Source organism: Rhinoderma darwinii, chromosome 11 (genome assembly GCF_050947455.1).
Source record: "Rhinoderma darwinii isolate aRhiDar2 chromosome 11, aRhiDar2.hap1, whole genome shotgun sequence".
NCBI lineage: Eukaryota > Metazoa > Chordata > Amphibia > Anura > Rhinodermatidae > Rhinoderma > Rhinoderma darwinii.
In genome coordinates, this window is record NC_134697.1 from 78,297,322 (window position 1) to 78,314,222 (window position 16,901).

Here is a 16,901-nt window from a genome sequence, read left to right on the forward strand (position 1 = left end):
ATACAATCTGTTTTAGTCTTTATTTATTTTATTTTATTGTTATGTTAACTCCCTTATATAACTAGATTGCTTGTAAAATGTAAAAATTATTTTATGTTTGAGTTACATTTAAAAAAATGTGAAAAAATATTACATCTCATTGATTGGTAGCGAAAGCAAACATGGCGAGGGGGAAGGAGCTGTTGGGAAAGAAGTTGGGGGGAGGGAGCTCCAAACTGAATCTAAGCCCCGGGTGCAGGAGAACCTAGCTACGCTTCTGAATAAGTTAGGAAAACTAAAAAGTAAGAGACAATGCTTGGGACTGTTGTTTACTAATGATACTTTTATGACCCATAAGGGTTTTCCGTGAGGAATCCACACAATTGTACCTGATATTAGAGTATATTATAATGATCTTTTTATCACTATATGAATAATAATCTGGACAAATGGCAAACAAATGAGATGTCTTCCTAGCATAAAAATGACGTATAAAATATGTATAAACTTTTGAGAGCTCTGCCTAGATAAGGCTCTCAACCAAGGCTGAGGAAACCCAAAGTAGGAGATGACCCTTTATGTAAACTTCGTTGAAGGCCATTTGAGGAGTTTCTGTCTAAATCTTGAGAACCCTTTTTTATAGCACCTTTATGTGACGATTACTGTAGATCTAGTGTCTACAGGAAACATTAACAATAACTGACTTAATGCGATGCTACCGGATTTAACCACATTTTTTTGATTTGATTAATAAAGGGACAATAGGAATTACTACCGTACCCCTATTCTATAAACCAACATATATTTTACCCATTAAGGAATTGGCTTGAGTGTTCACCTCCCTACCATAAACCTCATAATACAGTTCCATGCATTTCATCATTTTGGTGTAAACTGCTGTATTTTGTACACAGTCACATTACACATTGAAATAGATGTGGTGGTTCATGCACAGGACCTTGGTGATGTAACACATACTAAAACCTGTCTCTGCGGATGGAAGGGCCCAATAAGACCATTTAGCAGAGAGCTGGTTAACGTCTCACTAACCCACTACAGAAAATTCTGTATGTACTCACAATACATAACTAATAAGAGATTTATCCAAGGCAGCAAATAAAGTGAATAACGTAGGGACACGTAGACAGAGAGAGAAAAAAAGACAGTCATTATTAGCATTTACATTGACTTGTTTCTCCCTTTAACTTCCCTCACAAACCTTCTAAGATAACTTAACCTTTAAGGCCTTATTCAGACGAACACGGAATACGTCCGCGTTAAAACAACGGCCGTCACACGGGCACCTGTATTTCAATGGGGTTGTTCACACGGCCGTTGTTTCAACGGAGCGTGTGAAGGGTCCATTGAAAAATAGAACCTGTCCTATTTTGTTCCGTTTTCACAGATCCCTTCATAGAGTCAAGTCTATGGGGATCCGTGAAAACGGGACCCGCACGGGGGGACCTCGGACGTGAAAATGGAAGTTTTTCACGCCCGAGTTTCCCCACATTCGACTAAATAAGGTCTAATGGTGATACTTTTGATATTCTATTAACATTTTGAACCAATAATTGACATGTTTATCGGAGCGTACTGCAAACGCTAGGGCATCCAAACATCACTAGAATTTAGAATAAAAAACTAAAGTATGGTATAAGGTCAGATATTAATTCTATGATTTAAACAGGACCTTTCCACTCTTCTTACATGTCTGTTTTATAAAATATTTGCATTTGCCATAAAACAACAATTCTGGAGTATATTTTCTAAGATCTATGTTGTGCTGTTCCTCTGTTATTACCCCTGGAAATGGGACATGTCCTTACATACTCTGACACTGTGCAATCAGTGATGACAATGTCAGGGATACTGACAAGGGGAATGGTAATGCCCAGTTGTCAGTTTAATTATACATTTACAGGTGGATTTACAGAGGAATGGCACAACTTAGGAATGTAAGAGGAGTCCCAGAATAGTTATTTCATGGGGAATGAAAGTATTTTCGGAGAGGTCCTCTTCAAGTAGAGTCAATTGTAATGTCTTTAAGGAAGGACCCTTCTCCCCTTGTTTCTGTATATGTCGATTAAATTTGTATCTTCTGCATAATATAATATACAGAGCTGCGTAATATGTTTTATTTGAAGAAAAAAAAGAATGAGAAGTCTACATATTTAACCAAATTGTTATCCGCGCATTGGTGTATCAATTTGATCACCCGTTTATTTTAAACGCTATTTCCTGTGTATGCTTCCGATTCAGATTATTTGTAATCTGTATTTTTTAAATATTTTTTTTTACATAACTCATTAGAAACAGTGGAAGTAATTACCAGAACATCTTAAACATACTATGTAGACACTAAAGGTTCACTTTTTAACATGACTGAGGTTTTAGTTCCAATATTCAGCGCTGATTAATTTATTAATAAATCATAATAGGGATTGAAGCTCCATTTCTCTAATACAGTTCCAAACTCCTGCCTCCCAAACCACCACTAGAGGGAGCTTATGTGCTTATTGCATACAGATTTATTAACGAGTTCAAATGGTGATCAATAAAAAATGGTGTTCAATGGTGGAAACACACTTTTGGATAATTTATGCAAGAAAATATGCAAGTAGAGAAATAAAGCAGAATGCTTAGTATATCAGTTTAGCATAGTTCTAGGCTCTTAGTTGTAGACTATGCTCCAACTCATTTCCCTATTAATTTTAATTTCACTAAAATAATTGAATATTGAGTACCACAGTGAATGGCTAGGTAGTATTAATTACATCAGAAGTTCATAACAACATGGAGCACACTTTGCGGATAATAAGTAGCAGAGTGAGTAAATGTGTGACTAATACCATAAGAGCGCTGTGACATATTAGTAAGTTCTATGTGATGGGATAGATGATAGATTAGATAGATAGATAGATAGATAGATAGATAGATAGATAGATAGATAGATAGATAGATAGATAGATAGATACAGAGATAGATAGATAGATAGATAGATAGATAGATAGATAGATAGATAGATAGATAGATAGATCTATTGCTTTTTTCATTTAGGGTCACAAAAGAGGACCTAGACTGGTATCTTTTACTTTTGTGTCTCATACCTGCCACCGGCCTCTTACTGTGGGGATAGTGATACAAGGCTACTTTTTATCTTGTTTTTCATTACCCCGGTCAGTCCAGTCCATGACACTAAATTATCCCACTGAGTTTACTTCCGAATATGTTTTTTCTCATGAACAATCTATTTTGCATTAATATAATGTATTCTAGAGTTGGATCAGAGTTCCCATTATTTAAAAATTCTTCAGAAACTACTTCATGTCATATAGATGGGCACGCTGTCTAGCTTTGGAATTAACAGAATAAAGGTTTAAATAAATTTTGACATAAAACAGTACTCACGTCGCTTGCATGCACATTTCTTTATCCTCTTGGGGTCTGTGATGTCATCATGACAAGCCTTACAATAGAAAAATGCCCTGTGGAAAAACAACAGAGATTATAATGGGAACATGCTATTTAGAGCATAGACCTTACCAAAAAACAAACAGCTATGATGACGTGCGCGACATCGGGTTAAGAGTGACTGGAACATGTATGGCATATGGCACGTGTGAGTGGCATATGTGCAGGGGCGTAACTAGGAAAGACTGGGCCCAATAACAAACTTTTGACTGGCCCCCCCTTCCCCATGGTGACACACACAAGCCCCCCTTGTACCCTGTAGATTGTGCCATAGAGCCCCCTGTAGACAGCGCTATACAGACCCCTGTAGATCGTGTCACCCCGCCTTGTAAATAGTGCCACCCTTCCCCCTGTAGATAATGCCATCCAGCCCCACCTCCCCCATGTACATAGTGCCATCCAGCCCCCCCTTGTAGATAGTACCCCCACCTCCCCCATGTACATAGTGCCATCCAGCCCACCTGCAGATAGTGACCCCCACCTCTCCCTTGTAGATAGTGCCATACAGCCCCCTGTAGATAGCTCCCCACTTCCCCTTGTAGAGAGTGCCCCCCACCACCCCCTTGTAGATAGTACCATACAGCACTATCGGCGGCTAGCACGGGCGCCCTTATGCCGCGGGCCCCGTAGCAGCCGCTATGGCTGCTACCGCGGTAGTTAAGCCATTGAGCACTAGGTGTTTGTTGCGTGTGTCTTACGTGAGCGGGGCATTTGTGCGGCATGGGTCCTAGGTGTGAGTAGCATGTGTGTATCATGGTTCTTAGGTGGGAGTGGTGCATGCACAGGTCCTAAATGTAAGTGGCATGTGAGTGACACATGTTAGATGTAAGTGGCGTGTGAGTGACACATGTTAGATGTAAGTGGCGTGTGAGTGACATGTTAGATGTAAGTGGCGTGTGAGTGACATGTTAGATGTAAGTGGCGTGTGAGTGGAGCATGTTAGATGTAAGTGGCGTGTGAGTGACATGTTAGATGTAAGTGGCGTGTGAGTGACATGTTAGATGTAAGTGGCGTGTGAGTGGAGCATGTTAGATGTAAGTGGCATGTGAGTGACATGTTAGATGTAAGTGGCGTGTGGTTGACACATGTTAGATATAAGTGGCGTGTGAGTGACACATGTTAGATGTAAGTGGCATGTGAGTGACATGTTAGATGTAAGTGGCGTGTGAGTGACACATGTTAGATGTAAGTGGCGTGTGGGTGATACATGTTAGATGTAAGTGGCGTGTGAGTGACATGTTAGATGTAAGTGACGTGTGAGTGGAGCATGTTAGATGTAAGTGGCGTGTGAGTGACATGTTAGATGTAAGTGGCGTGTGAGTGACATGTTAGATGTAAGTGGCGTGTGAGTGGAGCATGTTAGATGTAAGTGGCGTGTGAGTGACACATGTTAGATGTAAGTGGCATGTGAGTGACATGTTAGATGTAAGTGGCGTGTGAGTGACACATGTTAGATGTAAGTGGCGTGTGAGTGACACATGTTAGATGTAAGTGGCGTGTGAGTGACACATGTTAGATGTAAGTGGCGTGTGAGTGACACATGTTTGATGTAAGTGGCGTGTGAGTGACACATGTTAGATGTAAGTGGCGTGTGAGTGACACATGTTAGATGTAAGTGGCGTGTGAGTGACATGTTAGATGTAAGTGGCGTGTGAGTGGAGCATGTTAGATGTAAGTGGCGTGTGAGTGACACATGTTAGATGTAAGTGGCATGTGAGTGACATGTTAGATGTAAGTGGCGTGTGAGTGACACATGTTAGATGTAAGTGGCGTGTGAGTGACACATGTTAGATGTAAGTGGCGTGTGAGTGACACATGTTAGATGTAAGTGGCGTGTGAGTGACACATGTTAGATGTAAGTGGCGTGTGAGTGACATGTTAGATGTAAGTGGCGTGTGAGTGACACATGTTTGATGTAAGTGGCGTGTGAGTGACACATGTTAGATGTAAGTGGTGTGAGAGTGGAGCATGTTAGATGTAAGTGACGTATGTGCGACATAGTTTCTAGGTATAATTGGTGAGTGTACAGCATGAGTGATATTCATATATGAAGTATATATGGAGGATTTATGCTGCTCCTATTTAGCAGTTTGGTGGGATTTAGTGATTTATGAAATATCGGTATAGCACAAAAGGAAGGCAACATTTCTAGGAGCATCAGAACAATGTTTTTGTATAGCTGGAGGGTGGGCTGGTAATCTGGCAAACATATTGCATGGGCAGGTAGTGGGCCTGTGTGCCAGGGCTGATCTTATTTACCAGACCGGCCCTGTGTAGGTCTCATGCATATGGCCCTCATATGTCTGCGTACAACCTCAGCATTGTACAGAGCTGTAATAGGGCACCCATAGTCTTCTATGGCCGGCACCTTCATATGCCTACAATTTCAAACATTGTGCCATGGGATGCCATATTAAGGAGCAATAATACAGTGCCACCCAGAATGCCCATGGCTCCATCTTATAGAATAGCAGGGATTCCATGTGCTGTCATGTGCATGAGGCCTTAGGGTTAGCTATTACTAGCAATACTTTTATGTTATTCCATTAAAACATCTTTTCTCTTGAACTATTTGCCTTCTCGGCATAAGGAAAATGGACGGCTAAAGTCACGTTATATTGCACGATTATTTTCTACCTTTGATTTTTACGTACTCACTAAAGATCAAATACAAATGACTAGATCGCCAAATCGCTGGTAATTCAGATGACATAACATATTGTTTACGAGTGCATCATTAGCCTACTGCTAATATATATTGCGTCCCAGCTCTATTACAGGTGGGCCTCCCATTTCAGATGGCATTTACTGGATCAGAGAGGTCTTAATAGTAAAACTACTCGGTACTTAGTTACATTTCTGTGCAGATCTTCCTAAACGCCAGCAGCAATATGTGTATATATTCACAGTGCTTCTTTAGTTACCATAATTCACTGTGGCCTAAATCAACCTCACAGTGAATTTGGATACCAAGAAGGCAGAACAAAATATCTACATAGAATGCTGCGGGGGGAACAGGAGGGATCTGCCACACAGAAGGATAATGAAGTGGCGGATTTATTGTTATTAGATCAACATTCTGAAAATATTTATTACTTCATATAAAAAAAAACTAAAAAAAAGTTTGCATAGTGAACTACCGTTTAACTTCCTTGGCATCACTTGCTATGAAGAATCCAAGGGTGCCTTCTTTAAGCTTCACGTGGTTTCCTGGGTTGATAATAATCCTGATGACAATAAAAAAAGGTGTGAAAACAAGACTCCTAGGAGGTTATTATCCCTCTAGAATCACTGGCAGAACATTCCCATTATACCCTACGGCTATGGCCCTCCAAGCATAATTGACAATGGCCGAGCCGAGAACAAAATGAGAGTTATAAGCCACTGAACTATTGGGCACAAATTTAGGGTAGCGAAGAGAGCAGGACTGTTATTCCAAATATCTAAACCAATGTTCCCACGATGAAATGCAAAATCAATACCAAACGAGAACAAACGAACTGGCAACATTTTAGTGCTCAAATTCTCATGGTGAAACCTTTGTTCCACTCATGGACTCAGTCATTGTCATTTTGATTTTAGGGGCCAAATTTAAGCATGGATTCTTCTCAGAAATAATAATACAATTAGCCTCATATTTAACTATACATGACAAAAGGGTTAAAAAACAACAACAATATTCAAACTTGACTACAACCAACATAAAACAATACAAAGTTTTATGCAATAATAGTTCAATATGATGGATCTGTTGAGGGAGAGGTTAGTGGTGCAATTCTTAATGTGTCAACACATGAGAAACAAAAGCAGTAGTGAAAGCTGCATTTGGAGGCAAGTTGCATTCTCTTTCTGTACTAAGTCTATAAGGTAATAATTCATGACCTGGAATAGAAATGATTGCTTCTTGACCCCTGCATTGGGTTTGAGTATATAAAAAAAGAAACCATTAAAATTGATGGTATTTTGATAAGGCCAAATGTGTAATATAAAATAAATTGTGATTAAAAATGTGAGTGTATTTAGTTTAGTCTTGTAGCGCAGACGGCCGCGGGTGTCACTCACCCCAGCGGCCGCCAGCCTTCCCGTCCTCTACGCCGGCGTCTCTCTGCTCTGGGATGCTGGCTTGCTCTGCTCTCTCCTCTGGCCTGTGCCCATAGGGCACACGCGCGCTCGTTCTTGTTCTTAAAGGGCCAGCGAGCACACCAGAATGATTGCTCCCAATTTATCCCAGTACACCCTGGAATTTTTAAGGAACTCTGCCCACTTCCTCAGTGCCAGAGCAATGTTAGTGCTAACCCAGAGTTAGTCCGCGAAGGTTCTGTATCTAGTTCCCTGAAACCTGTATCTGTGACTATCCAGTATCCGTCCAGTCCTGTATCTTGTGTCCAGTGTCTGTGTGAAGTCCTGTATCTGTGTCCAGTGTCCATGATGACGCCAGTGGCCTTGCCCAGTGTCCGTGATGTGCCCAGTGTCTGTGACGACTCCAGTATCCATGAGGACTCCTGTGCCCGTGCCCAGTATCTATGATGACTCCAGTGTCCATGACGAATCCAGTGTCCGTTACCAGTTCAGCTTCCGATAATCCAGAACAAGCCAGTTTCCGATAATCCAGCACAAACCAGCTTCTGTTAATCCAGCACAAGCCAGCCATCAAGGTACCTTTGACCAGTGACTCTTATATACTTTTACGGCTAGCAGCTACTTTATTACGCGGAGTAGCCCAGAGGGTCCACATTCTCCATGGTCGTGACAAGTCTCTTGTATATAAGTCTTTTGTAATTAGATCATTCTTTACACTAAATTTTTTCATAAGGTGGCACTAGAGATAAGGTTTCCTTTCTACTGGAGGAATTATATTTTTCACACTTAAAGCAGATCCGTCTTCATACTAGACTGGCCTGTTTAAGGGCAGCATAGTATGGAGACAGATTCACTCTTCTATTAGCCCAAACAGTACAAAATAATATTGTGCCATTTAGCCAATATCAGCTAACAAAGAATACAGTGGACTCATAGTTATGTACTTTGAAGGCTATGTAAGCCTTGGTGACATTTTTTTTTTCCTGTAATGTGTATTCTGGAATTATAAACACTTTTGTAATATAAATTTATAAAAAATGTTGTACCGTTTCAGCGCTGCAACTTTTATGTATCCACTTTACATAGAAGCTGCATAACGCCGCTGTAAGGCCCCATTCACGTTATTGCCCTACATTTATCTTGTACAAGATAAACGTGTTCATAGGTCTCCATTATTCCGACGGAGACCAAAAGATGGAAGGATGGACTAGAATAGAAGACTACGCTATTCCATTCTGAGGGATCTCACAAAACAATTTATACCACACGGTGTGCGTTTTTTAGCATGGCAGCCTATGGGTGACGAATGCCACTGGCATCCGTCAAAGGTATATGGTAAAAATGTATACCTGGGGGAGCTCCAAACATCACTATCCATATATGTACAGTGTCATCATAAGCAGTTCTATAGTCTCTGGGCTGAGCGCTAGCTGATGCTCTGCCTGGGACTCCAGCGATAGAAAACTCCTGACTTCACTGTCAATAAATGGACAGTGAAATCAGGAGCTTCCACAGTGCTGGAGTGCCTGGGTAGACCACTTCTAGATGCTCTGCCCCGGGAATCTGGCCCTGGGAAAGCTCTTGACATCACTGTCCATATATGGACAGTGACATCAGGAGTTTCCTATCGCTGGAGTCCCCAAGCAGAGCATTAGCTAGTGCTCAGCGCAGACATTCAGGAATGACTTTCAGAGTTTTCCCAGTGCCAGTCCCTGGGTGACGTATCCCACCGTATGACATACGGTGGGTTATTTTTGGGCCTTTTGTCAGAGGTATACGTTGGGGGACTTACCGACTTATACTTCCGACAGAAGATCTAAATGTGATGTGAATGGGGCCTAAGCCGAATCTGTCAGTCAGCTGAACTGTTGGCTCCTGTGTGCCTCTGATGCACGATCTGACCCCAATACTGAGATCAACTTATATTTGATCGGTATTAGGGTATGTTCACACAGGGCAGATTTGTGGTGTAAAAGTATGCAGCATACACGTCCTAGAACACGCAGGAATTTTGTCCGAAGAAACGCACCAAATTGTGGTGCAAATTTTCAGCAAAAAAAAAAAAGCCAAAGACTCCTTGTGATAACGTTGCAGCCCATGTGACCGCTGCAGTCTATGATTGGGCTCATGGGATTATAGGAGGCAACTTTCTGCTGCAAAAATCGCAACATTTGCTATTTGTTGCAGATTTTAACTCCCAATTGAATTCAATGGGGAAAACCCCGCAACAAAACACATTCCAGAGCTTAAATTCACATGCTGCACATTAAAAACTGCAGCACAGATCAATTTATGAAAATTTTCTCAGCTGATTTTTTCCACAGCATCTGGATAACATTTGTTGAAATCCCGTCCACCTTGCTGCTGCTGTAATACACTGATGGTTTTCCGCAATTAAATCTTTTGCGGAAAATCCGCAGCTAACCCGCTAAGTGTGAACATATCCTAAGGCTATGTTCACACGGAGTATTTTTCAGGCAGAATTTCTGCCTCAAAATTCCGTTTGGAAGTTTGAGGCAGATTTTCCTCTCCCTGCATGCTGATTTTCGTGGCGTTTTTCGCCCGCGGCCATTGGGCGCTGCGGGCATAAAACGCCGCAAAATACACTTTCTCTGCCTCCCATTGAAGTCAATGGGAGGTCAGAGACGGAAACGCCCGAAGATAGGGCATGTCGCTTCTTTCTCCCGCAAGTCGGTTTTACTGCTTGCGGGAGAAAACCGCCCCTGCCTCCCATTGAAATAGACGGAAGGCATTTTCGGGCCGTTTTTGCCGAGCTTTTTGGCACGGTTTCCGCGTCAAAAAACTTGTCAAAAAACTCTGTGTGAACTTAGCCTTAGGGTTAGATTGTGTGTCAGAGGCACAGAGCAACCTCTGTCAGCTGAGTGGTTAGTCCAGCTGACTGACAGATTCGGCTTACAGTGGTGTTCTGCAGCTTCTATATGAAGTGGATACGTAGAAGCTGAAGTGCTGAAACGGTACAACATTTTTAATAAATGTATAGAACAAATGTCCTTATAATCTCAATATGCATACATTACAATAGATGGGGGAGGTAGTGCCCCCTCATGAATACCGCAAACTCATAACTATGAGGCCGCTGTATTTTTTGCTATTAGATAAATGTGCTGTTTGGGCTTATAGTTAAACGGACCTGTCACCAAACTATGATGCCCCTTAGGCCTTATTTACACAGTTGCGCATCTCGGATGTGAAAAAATGCAGGTTTTCACACCCGAGGTGCATCCGTGCTCTGCGCTGCGGGACGCAATATCTCGCATCCCCATAGATGAGAGTCTATGGAGGGATGCGTGAAGCGTGAAAAAATAGGACATGTCCTATTTTCTCACGGACCCGTCACACGGTCCGTTGAAACAACGGCCGTGTGAACGGCCACATTGCATTACAAATGTCTGTGGGACGGTCGTTCATTCAATGGCCGTCACACGGACGTTTAACAGGCTCGTGTAAATAAGGCCTGAAACAGTATAGTATGATTACAGATAATCCTGTTGTGTGGGGTTGACTGGTTACAAATCTCATCGGTCGGTGGGTGTTTCTTGCCTATGTTGATAGAAAGAAGTTTTGTTTTTTTTAACATTTTTGTTACATAGTGTCTTGTTGTTTTTGAATTATCACCGTTGACAACACCTATAGGTAATTGCAAGTATTCAACTGGATACTATATAAAGCAGGAGCCCCCAGCTATTACACGCCATTTAAAGTCACGGTCTCCTCCTATAGCGCAGAGGGACTTTTTGGTGTCTAATAAGGCCAGAGGTCCCAACCCCTCCGCCCCATACTGTTATGTCCCTCGTGCAAAAGTAAGATCAACTATAAAGCAGGGACATTGTGTTCATTTTTTTGCTATTTTGTAATATTGAAGTGATAAATACGGTAATCAAAAAATATTCAATAACATATGTAAAAAATGGCTCCATAGAAGTTCACTGCTGCCTTGTTTTCAAAGCACAACATAATTTGCGGTTTTAAACAAAAGTAAAAAGAAATCATAATAGCCTCACGCTCAAACGTAAAAATTCACGATCACCATGCTTTGAGATATAAATGGACTTTTGCGCCAGTTGGAAGTTACTCTTAATCCCCCTTTGTCTTTTTAACAGTGTAGTCTATGGTTACTGCTGACTGATATGCCACCTATTCATTACGCTTAAAAATATACCAGTATATAGGCGAAAAAAATTGCACATACAGGACTCCTGCCTGTAATACTGAAAGGGGAAATGGTACAGGACAGCTAGCAACCAGTTCTCATTACTCCGCAATGGTCTTAATATAAATTGGGATCTGACTGAAAACACTGACTTTCTGACCTACTGTAGATGAATCTTTTTAGATACCGATGTATGGACTGTTTCCCTTCGACAGTCTAATATTAAAAAGATATTCGGTTATAAAAAATAAAAACTCATCTAAGAACAGCAAAGCACATTTCAATATCAGGCTTTTATACGTTTCAAAATTTGCGTAAAATTTCATAGCATTTATTTCCATGAGGAAAAAGTTCTGTTCTGTATCCCCTCCGGCCCGCAGCACGAAGCTACAGCATACAAGGTGCTGTCTGTCTGAATGTCACATCTATTTGACAAAGAGCTACAAGAGACCCTGGCAGATGATAAATGGTCCTGCTCAATTCTTGAAGTTTGATGGATTTCTCAAGTCCAATGGGAGAACCGGCTATTTAAATCACAGGTTATTGCTGGGTCTAAAGATAAATAGTCCTGCCATTATTTCACTGAGGCCAGGTAATCCGGCATCTTCCCCGCGATCCTCATTAAGATGGTAGAGGACAATTTACGAAGCGCCAAAAAGTTAGTCCTCTGTCTGGTCATGCGGTAAGACTGACACAACTCCGTGCCTTGCGAAAGTATTTAACCCCCTCGGTGTTATTCCTGTTTTGTTGCATTACAACCATGAATCAAAATAGATTGTTGAAGAGTTTGTAACATTTAACACAACATGCCTTCCACTTTGAAGGTGCAAAATATTTATTACTGTGACACAAACAATTAGGAAAAACAATTAGGAAAAAAAAAACAAAAAAAAACAGAGAACTTTAACGCCTTCCTGAAATTTGACCGATCCATACGCCAAAGTCGGGCAGGGGAACTATGGAATGGGCTCACGGAGTGACACTTCAGAGTAACGAGCGGGATCGCGCTCGAGCGCGCTCCCGATCGTTTAACTTTTTAAATGCCACGTTCTATAGCGACCGCAGCGTTTACATCGATAGAAAGAGGGGGCGACCCCCTCTAACATCTCATCACACCGCCCACAATGCAATCGCGGGGTGGCGATGGTTGCTATGGTTGCCTGGGTGCCTAATGAATGCCCCCAGGTCCGCCATCTTTGTGCTCCAATTAAGCGCTGCCTCCGGCAGGGTTTAATAGATGCCTGTCAGAATCCCGATATACTGCAATACATTAGTATTGCAGTATATCGCACAAGCGATCTAACGATCGCTGGTTGAAGTCCCCTAGGGGGACTAATAAAAAAAGTTAAAATTAGTAAAATAAAGGTAAAAAATAAAAAATAAAGGTAAAAAATATTAAAAGTAAAAAAAAGAAAAACCTTTTCCCACTTACCCCCTTGAGCATAGTAAAAAAATAAAAAAAAATAAAAATAATTGGTATCGCCGCATCCGTAAAAGTCTGAACTATTACAATATATCATTATTTAACCCGCACGGTGTACGCCGTTAAAAAAAAAAAATTAACCACCAGAATCTCTATTTTTTGGTCACCTCATCTCCCACAAAATATGAAATAAAAAGTGATCAAAACGTTGCATATGCCCAAAAATGGTATCATTAAAAACTACAGCTTATCCCGCAAAAAACTAGCCCTCATACCACTTAATCGACGGAAAAATAAAAAAGTTATGACTCTTAGAATTTGGCGACACAAAATTAATTTTATTTTTTACACTTAGGTTCTAACTTGTAAAAGTAGTAAAATATAGAAAAAACTATATATATTTGGTATCGCCGTAATCGTATTGACCCGCAGAATAAAGGTAACATGTTGTTTTAATTGCACAGTGAATTCCGTAAAAACGAAGTGCAAAAACCATGGAGGAATCGCAGTTTTTTTCATTTTCTACCCCACAAATATTTTTTTTCCCGTTTCCTAGTACATTATATGGCACAATAAATGGTGCTACGAAAAACGATAACTCGTCCCGCAAAAATCAAGCCCTCATAGGACTATATAGACGGAAAAATAAAAAAGTTATGGCTTTTCCCTTTACAAACTGCTTTAGTATTAAAAAAAACTAAATAAAGTTAAAAAGTTACACATATTTGGTATCGCCGCGTCCGTAACGACCCCGACTATAAATCTATTATATTACTTAACCCGCACGGTGTACGCCGTAAAAAATGTAACAAAAAACGACTGAAAAATTGCTGTTTTCTGTGAATCCTGACTTTAAAAAAATGTGATTAAAAATTGATCAAAAAGTTGCATCTACTCCAAAATGGTACCAATAAAAACTACAAAAAGCCCTCATACAACTGCATCGGCGAAAAAAATAAAAACGTTACGGCTCTTCAAATATGGAGACACAAGAACAAATAATTTAGAAAAAAAAGCGTTTTTACTGTGTAAAAGTAGTAAAACATACAAAAACGATACAAATTTTGCATCGTTGCAATCGTAACAACCCGCTGAATAAAGTTATTGTGTTATTTATACCACACGGTAAACGGCGTAGATTTAGGACGCAAAAATTTCAGATTTTTTTCTATCCTCCCCCAAAAAAAAGTTAATAAAAGTTAATCAATAAATAATATGTCCCCCAAAATGGTGCTATTAAAAAATACAACTTGTCCTGCAAAAAACAAGACCTTATACAGCTATGTCGACGGAAAAATAAAAAGTTATAGCTCTTGGAATGCGACGATGGAAAAACGTAAAAAATAGCTTGGTCATTAAGATCTAAAATAGGCTGGTCATTAAGGGGTTAAAGTCTCTTGGGTTATGTCTCTATTAGCTTAGCACATTTAGACATCAGGATTTTTGCCTCTTCTTCCACCAATTCCTTCGAGTTATATGGGTTGCATAGGTGTACAGCAGTCTTCAAGTCATGCCATGGATTCTCAATTGGATTGACGTCTGGGCTTTTACTTGGCTATTCCAAAACATTTAAATGTTTCCCCTAAAACCACTGTAGTGAAATTTTAGCAGGTTTTTTCTTATGTTTTTCTGGCCACTGTTACGCAAACCCCCACTCTGTGAAGTGCACAGCGTATAGTGGTCCTGTGGACAGATACTTCCATCTCTGCTGTGAATCTTTGGAGCTCCTTCGCTGTTATCATTGCTGTCTTTGGTGAATCTCTGTTTAATGCCCTCCTTGCCCGGTCTGAGTTTTGGTGGTCGACTTTCTCTTGTTAGGTTTGTAGTTGTACAATTTTTTTGTATTTAATGGTGCTCTGTGAAATATTCAAAGTTTGAAATCTTTTTTTCTATCCCTACCCTGATCTATATTTATCCCCAACGTTGTCTCAGTGTGGAGAGCTCCTTGGTAGTGGTGCTGCAGACTCATTCAGAACAGGAGTATTTGTCGAATGGCCTGTCACATGATCTCAGTACCCTTTGATTGCACACAGGGGGATTCTATTTAACTAATTATGTGACTTCTGAAAGTATTTAGTTTGACCAGATCTTATTTACGGGGTTCATAGCAAAGGGGGTGAATACACATGAACTCACAACTTTTTATGTGTTATTTTTTTTTATTTTTAAACAAGGTATTTTTTTCATCCAACTGTAAGGGTATGTTCACACGGCAGCGTCCGTAACGGTCGAAATTACGGGGCTGTTTCCAGGAGAAAACAGCCCCGTCATTTCAGCCGTAACGGCATGTGCAGGCGCTTGAACGCCGCGTCCATTACGGACGTAACTGGAGCTGGTTTTCCATGGAGTCCATGGAAAACGGCTCCATTTACGTCTGAAGAAGTGACATGACACTTCTTTGGCACGGGCGTCTATTTACGCGCCGTCTTTTGACAGCGACGCGTAAATATACGCCTCGTGTAAACAGACAAATGTCAGCCCATTGCTTTCAATGGGCAGATGTTTGTCAACGCTTTCAAGCCGTATTTTCGGACATAATTCCAGGCGTAAAACGCACGAATTACGTCCGTAAATAAGCCGTGTGAACATACCCTAAGAGTATGTTCACATGGAGGTATTTTGAAGGCGGAATTAGATGCATTCCTATTCATTTCAATGGGAGTCGGACGCTTCTTTTTCCCACTCGCTGATTATTTCAGCTAGTGGGGAAAAAAAACGTCCTGCTCATTATTTGGGCGGATTCCACCCGAAAATCCCATTTTTTTTCAATGAGAGGGAGGAATCTTCACGAGACCCGCCACGCAAAATCTGCCGTGTCAAATAACCCTAACAATTTGGACTATTTTGTCACGTCCATTATATAAAATCAAATTTAAAATAAATTTTTATTCCAGGTTGTAATGCAACAAAACAGGAAAAACCAAGGAGGGGGGTAAATAATTTCACAAGGCACTGTACACTACATTAAGCTCTTGAAACCTGTCTTCCTATTAGTTAAGCTTGTATTAATGAGACATATGTACAGGAAGCCAATCAAATATAATGGACTGAGCAACTATAAGAAATTATTTTTATTTTGAGATTTTAATGCCACTTATGTATTTTTTAGTTCATTGAATGTACTATGTGGAATAAAAGATTACTTGAATGTTTTTGTTTTTTTAAATTTTTGATTATTTTTTTCTACAGCTTCAATTACAATACACAGTAAGATGCTCATTTCCGTTTCGTCTCAATCCCGAAAGACGGCACTCTGTCAACTCAGTCTCCAGCACCTCTTCCATTCTTGTGAATATGCATCCAATTTGATTGACGTGATTTGAGGTTAGATGCGTATTCACAAGAAGAGAGGCTGGAGACTGATCCAACAGGGAGCCAACTGTCGGGATTGAGAACTAATAGTATTGAGCAGTTTGCAGTGCATTGTAATACATTCAAGCTTAAGGGTATGTTCACACGCAGTAACCAAAAACTTCTGAAAATACGGAGCTGTTTTCAGGCGAAAACAGCTCCTGATTTTCAGAAGTTTTTGTAGCAACTCGCGTTTTTCGCAGCGTATTTTACGGACGTTATTGGAGCTGTTTTTCAATGGAGTCAAAGAAAAACGGCTCCAAAAACATCCCAAGAAGTGACCTGCACTTCTTTTTCGCGGGCATCTTTTTACGTGCCGTATTTTGACAGCGTCACGTAAAATTACACCTCGTGGGAACAGAACACCGTAAAACCCATTGAAAGCAAGGGGCAGATGTTTGTATGCGTAATGGAGACGTTTTTTCA

At 40.6% G+C, this 16,901-nt stretch overlaps 1 protein-coding gene across 16 annotated transcripts in view; it reads right to left on the minus strand.

Annotated features, from left to right (window-relative positions):
* Nucleotides 1-16,901, minus strand: part of KCNMA1 (potassium calcium-activated channel subfamily M alpha 1) — a 437,859-nt gene that overhangs the window by 99,148 nt on the left and 321,810 nt on the right. For 15 of the 16 annotated variants that reach the window (XM_075841780.1, XM_075841793.1, XM_075841786.1 and 12 more), the window contains 2 exons: nt 6,591-6,677; nt 3,388-3,464 (listed from right to left, as the gene is read on the minus strand). In XM_075841780.1, coding sequence (XP_075697895.1) covers nt 3,388-3,464; nt 6,591-6,677 — 164 coding nt within the window. Of the gene's footprint in view, nt 1-3,378; nt 3,465-6,590; nt 6,678-16,901 lie in introns of all 16 variants that reach the window. The other variant, XM_075841794.1, reaches the window with a different exon arrangement.